General features: G+C 43.1%; 1 protein-coding gene across 3 annotated transcripts in view; it reads right to left on the bottom strand.

Annotated features, from left to right (window-relative positions):
* The window catches only part of znf423 (zinc finger protein 423), a 146,253-nt gene that overhangs the window by 102,883 nt on the left and 26,703 nt on the right, over positions 1–16,667 (bottom strand). For all 3 annotated transcript variants that reach the window (XM_056765742.1, XM_056765745.1, XM_056765743.1), the window contains one exon: positions 11,003–11,062. In XM_056765742.1, the coding sequence (XP_056621720.1) occupies positions 11,003–11,062 (60 nt within the window). The remainder of the gene's footprint in view (positions 1–11,002; positions 11,063–16,667) is intronic.

Genomic DNA, 16,667 nt, shown 5'->3' with positions numbered 1-16,667 from the left:
GCTGCGGGACACAAAACAGAGTTTAAGCAGGATCTCAAAGTTGATCGAGTCTATATAATGAAAGCAGATGTGGACTAGAGAAGAAAATGTTGGTATTTTCCAAACACAGTTCTTCACAGGTATCAGAAAACTTCAGAATGCAGTATGTGTCACTTCGGAGCAGGGTTATTTGTATTTGCGTGATCCATCTGCATTTTTAGGTGATCTACCTCTTAGGCACCACAGATCCTACAGAACACAAAGTGAAAAACAACGACGAGGCAATAACAAGAGAAGAAAAAGAGCAGGCGAAAAGGAGGAAACATGAGGGCAGAGGGAGCGGCAAAAGGAGGGAGGAAGTGGAGGCCAGAGAGAGGGAGGGCTCCTCACCGGCTCCCCCGGGCTTAACATCCTGTCTAATCATCCTGGACTTGTGCAATCAGAGAGAAGCAGGAGGTGGCCATTCCTGCGCTCCACACATTCTGATCAGCTCTAATTTGGCCAGGCCTGGCGCTGCATTACGCTCTGCAGCAGACCACGCTAATGGGGCCTGCGGATCGGAGACCGGCCGGAGGAGAGCCAGGGTCTCACTTTGGGCTCCAGCCCAGCACGGACGGCAGGTGGAAATGAGCCGGGGGGGAGCGAAATGAGAGGTTTGTAGATGTGTGTGGGGTTCTCGGTACCAGGAGGGGCATTTGGATAAGGAAGCGTTGAGGTGCTCTAGTTTATTTCATCCCCATCAGAGCAGAGGTGGGGGTGAAGGTGGGGGCGTCATGGTGGTTTGGAAGGTGGTGCGGGCAGGGCTGGGGGTAGGAGGGGTATGGCCATCTGTCCAGTGGTGAGAACGCCGTCTGGACAGGGAAGAGAACGGCCCCTAACTGACACTACGCTGATAGAGCCCTGAGCAGCGGTTACGCACACACACACACACACACACGCACGCAAGCAAACACACAAAAGGTGCATTAACTACACTATTTCATCCATGAGAGCTTCTAATCTCGGGGAAAATGGATGGTGGCAGTAACCCTTGAACACTCCCTACCTTTCCTCACTCAATCACGCACACACACACTGATTCCCCCAGGTACCCTCATGCCAGAGGTACAGGCACTGCCAACTAAGGCACATGCCAGCACAACCTGCTACCATGGCAACGAGGGAGGAGCAGGAAGGGACCTTTCTCTACCTCTCCTCCGCACTCCTCTTTCTCCATCCCTCCATCTCTCCAGTCATAAGCGCGGCTGGCGCGCAGGAGGAGGCTGAGACAAGGATAAAAGTGGCCGGCAAACCCCTTTGCGCCAATAACCTACCTATTAAACTCTTCCATCCTTCTTCCATTCCTCCCGTATTCCTCTCCTTTTGCATGTTTCTTTCATCACCGCCCGCTCTCTTCCCCTCCTTTCCGGTAAGCGTATGCCCTCTCAGGAGGGAAGTGGGGAGGGGAGTCTCTGGAGGGGGCCCTCTAGAACACACTCCATTAGAGTGCAGGGCCACCGTCATTACAGGGCTCCATTTCTCTCGCTGCAGTAGAAGATTGATACACACGCATCACACACCTCAGCTGTGAGTCTTCCCGCCTCCGACCGCGGCCTTGACAAACACGTACAAGCCAAACGCGCACGTAAACACAATGTGTCGTAGGGGTTGTGTAAAGGGAGACCGATAGGCGTGAAGCAGGACAGGGGCGGTGGTGAGCTCGATAGCGAGTTTGTGGAATATTTAGCGGCTCTTCTGAAGCCCTTGTCAAAAACTATCAAGACGGTTTCGTACATTTAAGGAACGCTTGAAGGGAGAGTTAAAATACCTTAAAATACTTATTCTGTCGTCATTAGTTCACCCTCATGTCATTACAAATGTGTTTACATTGCTCCTATGTGAAACAAAAAAGAAGACACTTTGAGAAATGTCTCGATGGTTTGGTGTCCATAGAATGGAAATGGAGCCAACGTTGTTTGGTTACCAACGTTCTTTAAAATAGCTTATTTTTTGTTCTGCGGAAGAAAGAAAGTCACTCCGGTTTGGATAACATTAGGAAGACCTTTAAAGATCATAGGTGGCAGAGAGTTTAACTTATTGGCCAAAAATTTTGTGGTGTTTGATGAGTCATCCTTATTTTTGCTACTTTCCCAGAAGATATCGCTTGTCCTAAAGGGTATTTTTATCACATTCTAAGATCAACTATATACCAGCGTACTTCAAAGCTAAAAGTCATGAGCTAAAGCAACAAAACGTAACTGCGAACGCTCGAATTTACACGCGATGCCTGCAAAGGTGACTCGAGGTCAAGACCGACAAGGCTTAGCGGAATCGTTCCGAACTCCCACGCTGTGTTTTCAAGCACAGACTGACTGTGGCACGGTCAAGCTCAATGACATCAGGGCTGCGGAGAGTGCCGTCTGAGGAGACTAACGATTTTTAAGAAAGTCCTTCCAAAAAACGTCTCTCTGATATATTCTTAGCGCTCATATATTTCATGTCTGCGCTCCGTAGGCCACTAACATATATATACGCCGCTCGTGTCAGAAAGCGTGCAGCTATTTTTGTTTCATTACCGTAATAGCTGTCAAGCTAGCGTTGCGTGAAGTGCAAGTCTGTGGGAACTGGGCCTGTAAATGTAGTAGAAATGTGGTCGCGACATACAACAGTGTTTAATATTTTTGTAATGTTGTGCTTCAGGTGGCCCATGGTTGTTTAAATGAGTGTGGGGGGCTGCCGTGTCCATTCGGTGTCCTAGAGGTGGAGAACAGATATACGCACGCAGCAGCTCATGACAGGGCAAATACTGTGAGAGGGCTCACACACGTGTGTGTTTGGTAAGGGTTGGTGGATAGCTATGTGGAAAACTTGATTGAAAGCTCCATTTATCAGAGCAGAATAGATACACAGCAGTGTTTAAGAATAATTACCTTGATATGTTGATGACAAAGATTCACCTGTCTCTCTCTCTTTCTCTCTCTCTTCTGCGACTTTTACCATCCCAGATGGCAAACTCTTTCCACCACACCTACGTTCACGTACACGAGTGTGTTTAGAGTATTTCTTCACTACTAAGTTAGGGTGCATGCTGTCCTCTCTTTATGTGCCGGAGCAACGTGTTAATGAGTGTTTGGGGGTCCTCAGCATGGGACGTGCCCTAAGCCCACCTCACTCTCTCTCTGTGCCAGCTGGAGCCCTTGGCCTTCATTCTGCAGTGCGTTATTATCTTTGAAAGACAGCCTGTCCCACAACCAAAAGCTCACACGCACACATATTACATCCAAGTAAAACACACGCGCAAATACAAATTCATCGTTTAAATTAATTTAAGGACACCGTGTGCTTAGTGCCCATGCATGAAATAGATCCGACCTGGAAAGCCCTCTGTCCTGGTTTTCCATTCCACCAAGTTTTCCACTCTACCATCTCCTACTGTATCGATCAACACAAAGCAGCACAATAAAATTTAATTAAGTTAAAAACACAATATGAAGGATTTAATTGAAGCAGCTGCAATTCTTAAGGCATTTTACAATTCTCACAAAAAGGAACTCAAACCGTTGCCTCGAAAACAGCTGTGGCCGTTTCTAACAGAGCGTATATTTATATTCATATATAATAAAATAGTCCAATGGTGCTTGAGAGTTGCAGTCATTAAAAGCAATCCCAGGGGTGGGTAACCGCTCGAAAATGGTAGATTGCATATTCAAATGCAAAAGAAAACAATCTTCTATGCATAAAGCTTAACTTTTTAAAGCACATGCACTTCTGATGGTAAAAGAGATGCTCTATTTCGAGCTCAGTTTAGCATTATATATTAATGACTGTTTCTCTTCTATGACTTGTGCAATATTCAAAACAGCACTAATAGCCTTCTTACTTTCTATATTACATAAGGTTGTGTTTGTTTTATATCGATGAGCCTCAGGTCGAGTGTGTGGGTAATAGTAGTCGCAGCGGTTGGGGGGGCTGCTACAATCGCCAAGATACCAGCCCCCCCTCGCCCCCCTCCACACTTTCTCTCTCAGGAAAGACAAACAGCCATGTTTGTGTGGGGTAATTAGATGAGGAGAAGTGAATTAGCAGAATCCACAGAGCAGTCATGTTGCCGAGCACAGCCCCGCCTTACAGGGACCTGCTAATTACCCCTAGTTAGGTTGATATGTGTTTTTTGTTTAAGTGTGGCGCAGCCTCCATCATGAGAGAGCGGGAAATAATTAGCGTCGGTGTGATGCTGCCCTTAATGGACACCGCAAGGCATCCTCCACGCGAGGGGAAGAACGGCAAAATGACAAAGCGTCAAAGCATCCAGAAGATGCTTTAGTGCCGCTAAGAGTCTGCGGCTCCCACAGTCACCAACATCTCCAAGAAATCAACTGATCGCCCACAACGCTCAGTAACGTTAAATATAAAAAGTAAATGTTGCAATAAAAAGCCTTCCATTCTGCGCTTGCGGGTTTCGATTCGTAAAGACGACAACTCAGCAACTTGCATAAAACGTTTTGAGACTTTAGCAAGAGAACTCTCTTTATGACCACAACCCTTAAATCTCCATTTCCCTTTCCGCCATTGTGTCTCCCCTTAGCTATGCTGAACTATGTGTGTAAGTGCAATATAATGCATGTTTAACTGTTTTAAAATGAAATCCATGCATGAGGTTATATTTGCATGCAATATTTTTTTTTACTTTTGACGTTTAAGCTGATATGAATTTAATAAACGCAAATGTTTCACTAAGCCAAATATCTGACAGCTAAAGCACCCAGTCAGCATGCTAGTTATAAAACCAACTGTAAACATGTAACTAAAATAACTACCTATATATACAACTGCTGGAAGAAATAAGAGACAATTCCAAATTTTATTAGCATCTCTAGACATATTTAGGCCATTCCGGTCCAGGAAATTTCAACAAAATCAAACCTGACATGTTTTATGTTATCACATAAAATTTTTTTTTTTACATTTCCTAAATATATATACAAATATGACTGTAGTATTGCTTCAAAGTGAATATTAACTTTGCAGTTTTCTTTGCAGTAATTGAAATTTGAAAAACAAAATGTGACATATGTTCTGTTTTTTTTCTCCAGATTTCATTTTCTGCAAATACATGTAAATAGACACTTTTTTTATTTGGAACAAATATTATGACCCATACACATAAGTGGTACACACACACACACTTACATACACACAAACACAAGCAACACTCCACTACTAAACCCCAACTAAAGCACCAGCTACACTGTGCTGTACTGGAAAATATCAGCTCCAACTTCAACAAGCCCTTGGTCCCTTTTCTTTTCCTAAAACAACATCTAAAGCACAAGGCTGTCTTTCAACTACGCCACAAAAACACACACACACACACACACACACACACTCAAACCAGACGCAGCCAAATGTAAACCAGATCAAGGCTGCATTAGTCAGAGAGACCAAAGAAATTGTAGTGCTGCTCTGAGCTCGATTAGGGATGTCTGATCTCATCATATGAACACAGCCTACCTGTCGAAATCCATCTCTCACGCTGCCCCAGAAAACTGGAGCGGACACGCTCTCTGATAGAACACATTAATGATGTTGAACAGAGGGAAGTGGTGTGATCCAGGTTTAATATGGACTCCACAGCTACAGCACCTTTGAATGAGATGGACTCACGTTGCTTTGTAAAACTTATGTATATGGGATTTCCGAGTGGTCCTGTATAGAGTCATAAGTATAACATAGTTTCATTTTATACAATTCTGTAAAATAATGCCAACTCGCTTAAATGGAAATAAAGTAGTTTGTATCAGTATCAACCAAGTGTTCTTAAATAATACACATATTTTGTTCCTAAATGTCCAGTTTATGAAATTTAGCGACATCTGCCGGTGATGTTGGGAATTGTAACCAACGGCTCACTCCACTGTTCCCCCTCTTTCGAAGCACTGGCTGACACAAGACTAAGATGTTTTCACATTTTCACTTTTTTACTGAAGGAGATAATGTGTTTCGAAATGTGCTCTGTAGAGCAGTTTGTCCGTCTAGGGCTACTGCAGAAACAACACGGCGACTTCTATGTAAGGGGACCCACGATGTGTGTAAATAGAAATAGCTCTTTCTAAGGTAATAAAAACATAACTCTTCATTATGTTACATCTTTAAACACCTCTGAAGACAAAGTTATCTATATTATATAGCATTTATGTCAACAGATCATACAAAAAAATATGGATTGGACCTTTAATGCGTTAAATATTGTATTTTTGTGCAAATGTCAATACTTAGCAAATCAGTGCAAATCAGTCACCCCAATTTAAAAATTTCCACTAGCTACTTAAAAAAACACTGGTCATCCATATTGTATTTTTAAGTTGGAGTTGGGACAGGGGCCCCTGATGGCCCAGCACTTGAGCAGGTGCAGTGCATGCACGTGGTCTCTCGGGGGACCGCGGAGCCTAACACGGTAAACACGGGACCTATTTAAAGCAAGTAGACCTCTCTTTCTGGCTTCACCGGCCCCTGCTTACTGTGTTTCCACAATACCGTGCAGCCCCTCGGGACCCCAGCTTGCCAGCTACTCTGTACCAGGCTCCCCCTCTCAGGAGACCCAGCACCCAACACCCGTGTACCCAGACACACAGAAGAAAGACGAATGATGAAAGAGATCGTCATGGAAAGATGGGAATTGAATCACCCGGAACAAACAAACAGCCATACAGCTGCTCACCAATGCCATCACCTGTTCTAGGCCACGGCACCACGAGAGCCCACGAGCGTTTGCGGCGTGGATGCGCATTGTCGCATGTGCCGACCACATGCTAATGCATAGACACAAAGAAGCAGTCGTGCACCTCCTCTTCACACATTAAAACTGTTTTCCTGTCGCTGCCTTGGGGAAATTAAAAATATATTATGGACCTCCAGAGGTTCGTGCAGGGAGATGAAGAAAAATAGTGAGGGACACAAATGAGATAGACAGCGAGACCCGAGCGGAAAGGGAGAGACTCACAAAAGCACTTGAGGGATAGAGAGATGGATCTCTTGCTTGTGTCCTCTTTTCTAAACTGTCCACTACATCATGGAGAAAGAGGGTAATTTTGGGGTTGTGATGTAGCCGACGGTCATCATCTTTTCTGTCCTCTTGCTGCACACCCCATCTCTCGTTCCCAAAATTAAACCATAAGCTGGGAGGAAAGCAGCCAGAACGCATGGTTGAAGGCAGCTCAGGTTAGATTCCAGAGGGGATGGAGCATGTGAAGAGGCCAGGAGACTGACTGATATTTTACTTGAAGCATACACGTACACAAACCAAAATCATATTTTGATGATCCTCTGGTTAGGGGGGCCAACAGTTGGGGTCATGTGAGAAAGTTTAGGGCCATTAGAGTTTGCCATGCTAATGCTGTGTCCTCTACCACACATCTTGGTTTGTTAAATTCGGTGAGTAGTTGGTCTTAAAGGAACAGTTCACCCAAAAATGAAAATTTTTCATCATTTACTCAAGTTGTTCCAAATCGGTATTCATTTGTTGTTCTGCTGAGCACAAAGAAACTTGGAAGAATGCTTGTAACCAAACAGTTCTGCGCCATTATTGACTACTATAGTAGTAAAAAAAAACTAAAAAAAACTACTATGGTAGTCAATGGTGCCAAATAACTGTTTGGTTTAACACAAATACATTTATACAGGTGTGGAAAAACATGAGGATGACTGAATGACTACAGAATTTTTATTTTTGGATAAACTGTCACTTAAAGTACACCCTGTAGAATTACATTGGTTTCTGGCTCACCCAAAGCATTTCTTACTGGATGATATTGCTTTAGTTAAACATAACAGTGTTTGTCCACATGATACAACAACCAAACACATTAGAATAGCAACTTTCTCAGACAATTTTTGTCTGCATTAGCCATGACGGTGATGCAGAGCAAGCCACAATCGATTATTTTTTTATTCAAATGTGGCACATCGCATTGCATCTATAGTACACGAGCAGTCAGGGGTGGTACAAGAAAAAATGATGAAAAAAAATTCTCTTCTCTCATATCCTTCTTTCGATCTGGCTACTTCAAAAGTTTAACATGTGCTGAGTTTGACAGTGTAGGCCATTACGAGGGTCATAAATAGGCCTGGTTCAGTGCCCTGCTGCCAAATAAAACTCGAACACAACAGCTCCCTGTCTGACTGAGGAATACACAGGTGACCGAAAGCTCCCATTACGGGTGAGGTCACAACGACTCGCCCAGTGTGGGTGAGACTAAGGAAGAGAGAATGGAGCGTTCTGATTGGCTGAGTTAAGAGGGCCTACAGGCCCACCAATAGCTGAGGGAGGAAACAAATAAAATAATTCAATTCAGGTCCATTACAGCCCCTATCGGCCAGCGCACAGGGATATGAGCAGTCTTTTTCCACAATGAATCATAGTCGGGGACACACACAAATTGGGTGCTTGTGCGCGTCGGTGTGCGTGAGTAATAATGTATTTGATCCCTGCAAATGTGCATCAGACGTTGTCCTATATGTTGACAAAGCAAAGTCTCTAGAGCTATTGTTTCAAAGTGTGTGTGTATGTGTGTGTGAACGCATCCATAAAAGCACTGCTCCAGCTCTTTGACAGGAAGCAGAAAAAACAATGCTCAACTTCACAGCTCTGATGGCACTTATAAAGAACAATTCCCCCCTCCCTGCTTCCACTTTCGAAAAAATGACAAGCGTCTGCATCTGTCTCTATAAACCCTCCCTCCTCCTCTTCCTTTTCTTCGACCGACCCCCCCACCACCATCTCTCGCCGAGTCTCTAGTGTCAGACCTGGCTCATTTTCTCTCTTTTCTCCTTTCCTTCGCTTCTTTCCCTCTGGGCCAGGGAGGGACGGGTTGTTTTTCTATCTCAGGGAGCACGGGGTGGAGAGAGAGAGGCTAAGAGAGAGAGAGAGAGAGAGAGAGTGGAAACAGGGGGTGTACCTCCGGCCCGCTCCCCCAACGGGACGAATCCGAAGGGGCCACAATCAAGTCCTCAGGGGCCCGTGGATGGGGGGGGGCGGAGCTCCAACTCTTTCCTCTAACCTCTCCACCACTTACACTCTAACCCCCCCCACACTCCACTCTCTCCAAACTCTGCACACATTTTCCACAGAGGAGGAAAGAAAAAAACGAAGTGAATTTAATACCAGGAAAAGCCTGCCAGTGTCCTTGTCGACATCATCTCCCAGGGAATAAAGGGAAGGAAGGTTTTTTATCTTTTTAAATAAGAGATGGCGAGCGGCCCCCTGGGCCTCAACACAGCGGCACAAACAAACACAGGAGAAAGTATGGATGGAGAAAAGGGGGAGAATAAAGGAGACAAAGAGAAGGAAAAAGAATAAAGAAGAGGTGACTCGGAATGCTCAAGACTGAGTCCACACGGAACGGAGGTGGTTTTGGCACGCGGAGGGGGAAAAAGGCTGATTAGCGCGAGCAAATGGGGTTAGAGCGCGAAAGGGAGAAATGAAGGAGAGAGGGATGGAGGGAGGAGTCGCGGAGGAAGAGCAGAGGGTTAGAGGGAGCCCAGGGACTTCCCCATCCTGCTGTATCTCACACACGCAGCACTTTGCAGTCATCCAGGACCTCAATCAGCACCCCTGCAGCACTCCCTCAGGGGCGGTTAGGAGGGGCCTACGTCATCCCCTCGGCACCTCAGGGGCCTCTCCCTCACTCCGATCTCTCTGCTGAGCTCATCACCTCTCCCAAGTACCAGGATAAAACACACAAACACGAAAATTCCCAAACTTACTCGCTCTTAATAGCTGACTTTGGATCTTATCTGTCTTCAGGGTATTAAACTCACTTCCCCTAATGGAGGCTCTATATTTTTTGTACTTTTGGCATTTTTGCTAACTTTTATTGGTAGGGTTAGCCAAGAGATGACAGAAAACGGGGGATAAAGGGGGAACAGAATCAGGAAATGACACGAGCTGGAACTCACAGCGCCACTTTAACACATCCTGAACATGCAGCATGTGATTTAACTGCTATACAAATATAGTTTAAAATATCAGTCAGACGTTCAACCCGGCCTGTTGCGTCACTGTTGTAGTTACTTGTTTGTACACTGTTTTGACTCTTTCTTCAGTGGAACACAAAAGAAGAAATGTGGTTTTGTGTCCATTCAATGGAAATCAATGCGGTCAAATGTTGTTTGGTTACCCCCGTTCTTCAAAATATCAAAAGGTTTCATTATTTAGGGTGACCATACACGCCATTTTTCCCAGACACGTCCTGGACAGGATTTCGGGTGCGTCCTCGGAGGTTGCATTTGTCCACCACATAAGTCATCAAGGTTCTCACATTTCAGTTAAAAAATACATCATAACATTTATTTATATTAAGACATAAAATCATTGTACTTTCATTTTTAACTTGATATATAAAGGTTGCTTTTCTGAAATAAAAACCCGAAGCAATAAACCTCGAAGACATATGCAATGGACAAATGCGACCTCCCGGAGGACGCACCTGAAATCCTGGCCAGGTCCGGTCCAGGAAATATTGCACATATGGTCATCCTATAATATTGGGTGAATTATACCTTTAATGCCAACACAACATTAAGCAATTACTCTACAATCCAGAATATATCTAGATGTGACTTGACACTGAACTATGGGTGCAGAAAAGGGCTTGTGAGGTAACAGGCAGAAAAGTGAAATCTAATATTCAGCCCGCTTGGATTTTGCGAGATAGATTTTTGCTCTCCTGAGAGGAGGTGTAATCAGACTCGTCAGGTCGTGCAATATTACATTCGGAGTGCGAGAATGTGTCTATACTACCCACGAACGCTCTGAACAGGAAGCGCTACTAAGCTTCTAGTCCAGCATGCACCTGGACACCATCCTCCTGTGCCTTATGAAAAACTCTCCCCCCACCCTTCCTCCCACCAGCCATCTCCTTCCCTCTTGGTGGAGGGCTGCAGGCCATGTGGAATTGATATTAGAGATTGTGATGCAGTGGATCATCTCCAGGAGGAGCAGGGGTTGGACGTATTATTGAAGGATGTGCAGGACTGAAATTCATACCTGTCTGAACAGAAGAGTCCCAGCCACTGGTACACTCTGAAGATTCGGCCTCTTCTACCGCTAAAGAGAGAAAGAGAGAGAGCAAAATGTTAGAACGCTTGTGTTGCTGAGTGTTGCTGTCATTAAGGACTAGTTAAAGTGAAAGAATGTTCGATAATACAAAATAAAACATGAATTTGGAAAAAACTAAATTTATTTCCATTACTCAAAAACTAAACAAAAAAAGCTTAAATAAAATAAAGAAACACAAAAAATATGTAGATTCTGTATATGTAGAAAAGAATAGTCGCATAATCTGTATCCAAAATACACTTGGTACAATTACAATGGTATCACCAGGGTACATACAGGAAACATGGAGCTAAACGTAATACTTATTAATAACTTTTTTAAGACTCTTTTCATACATTTTAAGACCTCATCGCCTCTTCAAGTTTTAACAGGTTACATTGTCGACACTTAAATGTACATTTGCTATATACTGATTGTAAGATAGCACAACTAAACAGTCTTAGTTTGTGATAACTCCTTATTGATGCAACATAATTGCATTTACACAAGCACAATCAATTGAGTGATAAACCCAATGCAAAATTTGTTAGAAAGAGAAACCAGCTTTGTGGCTAGCCCCTTAGCATGTGAGACCGGACAGTGTTGATCCCCATCGAGGCTATGCTAATCGCGGTCCAACACACCTTGCGTCCGAAATCGACAAATTTCTTACTATACAGTAGGTGAAAATTCAAGTCATGCATTGTATGTCCAAAACCTCAATATGCAATAAAACAGTAGGCGAGAAATACCCGGATGGTCAACTACTTCTGCCGAGATTCGTGATTGTGGATCGGATAGACACTTCGCTATCACGTGATGCCACTGGAGGTGAGCAACCGTCAAATTTCAAAAGTAAATTAAATAAATATGGTGGAAAACTAAGGCAGACGTACACTTTTAATATAAGTGCCAATAAATTCATTTCTTGTGTCTAAATGTAGTTTTTATCAACGCTCACATTTAGGTTGTTGTTAATACGTCATAGGTCAAAGAGCATACGGGTCACAAGAACTTCAGCATGAATTTCACACTTCAGCATACGATTATGCTGAAGACAAATATAAAAAAAAAGATGATTCATAATTGAATACTTTGGAAAATGGCATTTAAGACTTTTTAATACTTTTTAAGGGTCTTCATTTTCTCTCAATTGATTTTACAACTTTTAATACTTTTTAAGACCCCGCGGACACCCTAATCACACTACTTTGAAGAAAAAGTTACAATAAAATACAAACAATAAAATTCATATTTATTCTCAAAACATCAACTATTTTCAATTAGATTTGTTATTTTGTTAGAGAATTAAATGTTGAATTGAATCTGTATGTAGATTTTTTTATTAATGTCACTGAAAATTAAAACAGGATTTACCAAAAAATGAACACTGAAAAATTGACACTTCTTAAAGCGGTAAAGCAGGTAAAGCTCAAAATAAAACAAACAAAACATTAAAACCTTATTTATTATGTTCACGCAAGTCACATGTTTTGAACTCGACCAGTAGGGTTAAACTTACATTGCTTCAACATATGTTCAACATGTTCAATATATAACACTTCAGAGAAAAATCCATGAAATATTTGGTTCGGCTACACCAAAGCTCACAACATAAAGGCAGCCCATATAATGAGTGTCGTGTTCAATCGGGTTGTTGGATGTACATCAAAGGGCTTTACAGTGCATGTAACATTACTTTGTTTGTCAATGTGCTAATTTTGGAGGTGCAAAAACAGGTAACGTGAGGCAGTGAGATGAGACGAGGAATGTGTGATGAAGGTTTTCCTGGGCATTGTCAAGGAAGGAAGCCCTACTGGCACACAAACAGGAAGCAGCAGTGTTCAGGACACAATGAGAACTTATACCCCACACACACATACACACATTCCCGGTCTCTACAAAACTCCGCTCGAAGCACTTTGGCACACAGCTTTCAACAGTCTAGAATGGAAACACACACACATGCACACACACTAGCACACGCGCCATTACTCCTTAACAACAAATACAGTCGGTAATTTGCTTAACCCCTCCACATTAGACGACAGAGGCATCAGAGCATGAAGGAATATTTCTGTCGCATTATCATCAGTCAAGTCATTTATAACGGCACTTTTTCAGCATGAATGAACTGTTGAAGACTATTAAGTGTACAAGTCTTCATACTCAGAGGACAATGTCCGTGTTAAAGATTAGGAACAAAAAGCAGGAAAGATAAACATCGCTGATGAGGTTCACAGGAGGCAAATACACTAATTAGGTTATCAAACCAACCACATGAGATGTTAAAGGAAGAGTTCACAAAAAGAAAAGAAAATCCTGTCATCATTTGCTCACCCTCGAGTTGTACGTGTGGGACTGTCAGTCTCCATGAAAGCTCAAATTTCTTCTACATGTTTAAACTTGGCACTTCACAGTTGACAATATAAGGATTTATTTCGGTCAAAAGATTTGTCAGACATTTTTACCCAAAATAATTGAATATATATGGAAACCTGACGAAAATTTAAGATCTCACTGGTACTGTACTGATCATCCTTTTTTTATAGTCTTTGTGTCATTTTTGGAGCTGACAGTCTTTGCTTGTCATTATTATTTTCATAATACATATACAAATACATTCTGCGTATTATCTCCATTTGTGTCGTGGGTTCGAAAAAAACATGAGGGTGATTAAATCACAGCATGTTCATTTTTGTGTAAACTGTTACTTTAAAGAGACGTTTACATGTGAAAGTAAGAAAAGCGCAGACGGGGAGCGCAAAAGAGGAGTAGAGAATCTGTTCTGTGTAAAGGAAATTGTGGTTAGATATGTTCCCACTGGCATTGGGCATCACTACAGTCTCTCTAAACCCACTTCCTCTCAGGAAAAGACTCTCAGCGAAAGACGAAACACAAGAGAGAAAGACAAAAAAGAAGAACGATACAAAGCGAAAGTTTAAAACAGCTAGGAACGGCACTGACAGCCATACTGCATTCCTTCCACATTATCAGATCCTTAATTACACACAGACTCCAGAGCAGAATGTGCTTTCTGGGCCACCGTACACCCCTCTCTCACCCGTGCTCCCAGCAGGGTGGTCGGTGCGAACCGAATTCCCCTACCACCCCCCTATTTCATATTCTCCTCCAAAGCCAAAGGCAACAGGCCCCTGTTTTCCCTCTCAAAGCTGCGGAATATCACGACCGCATACGCTTCAGCCATGAGTTCCTGCCGTCAAGACCCAAGGAGCCAAGCCAGGTCAAAATGACGGGCCTGTTACCGGACGCCAAGCTGCGGAGCCCAGAAATAACAGAAGGCCTTTACTAACAGTACACTGAGGTCCTCTCTCTTCCACTCCTTTCAAAGTCAAGGGATACGTCACACCTCTCCCTCGCTTTTCCTCTCTCTTGTCTTTTGTTTCATAGCCTGTCAGATTTTTCCTCTCTGTTACTCAAATTCCCAGTCCAAAATGACGCTTGGCTGGACGTTCGCTTCTGTTTATACTTGTTCCAGCCTTGGAGGTGCTTTTTTCCTTTCCCCGACCATCTGAGTCATTCTACAAAACAGAGGCCTTTTAAAGTTTGATAAGTCAATTTGTGTAACATCTTTAAAACTTCAAGCAGAGAAAAAATGTGCTGGTTGCAAATAATATGCTCCCAATCATCTCGAACGAAGCCAAGTTAAGTTGAGCTTATACTTATAATATATATGAGGATATAATACTACCTTTAAAAATGTAACAATGTTGATGGTAACAGGATTTGACATTAAAAGCCTTGCGCTCAAACCAAGGTAGTAATAAGGTGCCACTTAGACAGTCAATCAAATGCTTATTTCGACAGATTTATATTAATTCTGTACATTTATCATATAATAGTATAATACAAAATCAGTATGAGTGTTGGCATTTTAAGATTGTCCCCCACTGACTAACATAAGAAAAATACTGTGTAAAAGAGAAGATGATAGATTTACATTGAACGCATAATTTCGATATAGTATTTAGTTGAAAGGAAACGTACAAAAACAAAACAAAAAAGTTTATTTTTGTGTTCATATACTAAATTACTACACAAAAAATGGCATCAATTATGTGTTGAAGTATATATTTTCTTTTACCCACATTTAGCAGTGATACACTTGGGCTGTTTTGTACAATGACCCATCTCTCTCACCTCAAGTTTGTCCGAATGTTTGTGTACTGTTACTTTTCTATTCACACAGTAGTTTCTCTCCCGGCCTTAGCCGTTCCGACTCCGTGCTGTACTGTTTATCATGGCAGATATCATGCTGCTTTTTCTAGTCAGATCTTGCTCTCTTGTTCTCCAGTGAGCCGGGTTGGGCTGCTCTCCCCCTGGCTTTATGGTATGCTCCCGGTAGTCTGTAAGATCCGCTATGAGTGCCGCTACTCGCACAAAACGCACACACACGCATAAAAAAACATTGCATCTCTCCAGAAACCCAGCCTACACTGCAGGTGCTAAGTACACTCAGACGCCCACACTCGCACAAAACTTATACCTTCCTTAAGAAGAGATAATTAGAGGCACTTTCTTAAGAAAAACATCAACATTGTTCATATTTATGGTTAGGGTTAGGGGTTTCTGCAAATCCCAAAGTACTACCGAGGTGTTATAACTGTTGTCGGGCAAATTATAAAACAGCAAAAAATTGCATATCACTGCAGTCCTTCGGAAACCTCATATTTCTGAAAAAAATGTCAGAGGTTAAAAGCACCCTAGTAAGCGTGTAAATCCCCCTAGCAACCACATAGCAAAGACCTGGCAACCACTGATAACACTAGCATCACAGCAGTGAGTTTCGCACCACTTCATATTTACTCCGGGAAAAAAATGTAAACATAGTGCTAAACACAAAATAGTGCATTCCCAGAATTCATGGCGCCACAGAGCAAAACACCACTTGAATCTCAGCCTCGCCAAATCAAGTGCTTAAGACTCCTGGACCGAACGAGGGACGTCACATTCCTGAAGACATGTCTTCCCACCGGAGGAGGAAAAAACGCTAAATTACTCCCAATCAGAGCGCCACTCATCCCCCATTTCCCGCTTCATTAGAGGAGGGATATTGGAGTGTAGTCAGGCAGAGAAAAAGAGAACGAAGGAGTGTGGAGGAGGTAGAGGGTTACGCCAGACAAATGCCCTACGTCTCTCAAACACACACACACAGATACAGACAGCTCCGTTCAGCCCCCGGCATTCAGCACAACAGCACCACACGCAGTTGAGCCCAGATCCCCGTCTAAAAACAAAGCTGCCAGGGGCACTGGCAGCCCTCTACCTCCTACACACTACTGCACTGCACTGGGCCGAAGCCAAATAAGACATACTTTCTCTCTCTGTCAAGCACACACACGCACAACCACAACTCCAGATCTGCTGTCAAATCAATGGTCAAAATTAAATCGGTGAATGAACAGATTCAAATAAAAGCAATTGCAGATGCTAAAGCCTATAAATTATCACTGTTCTAAAAATCTGTTTCATAACACACGAAGGTGTGGCCGGACCCTCATCTACAGGGATGGGCCGGACAGCTGTAGACCACTGGACTACAGATAGCTCTCAGTACACACTTCAGTCCTCGGTGACTCAAGCTCTCCATCCC

The sequence above is a fragment of the Triplophysa dalaica genome, chromosome 14 (genome assembly GCF_015846415.1).
Source record: "Triplophysa dalaica isolate WHDGS20190420 chromosome 14, ASM1584641v1, whole genome shotgun sequence".
Lineage (NCBI taxonomy): Eukaryota > Metazoa > Chordata > Actinopteri > Cypriniformes > Nemacheilidae > Triplophysa > Triplophysa dalaica.
The sequence above is the reverse complement of the archived record's forward strand: the minus strand, read 5'-3'. Positions and strand labels throughout refer to the sequence as shown.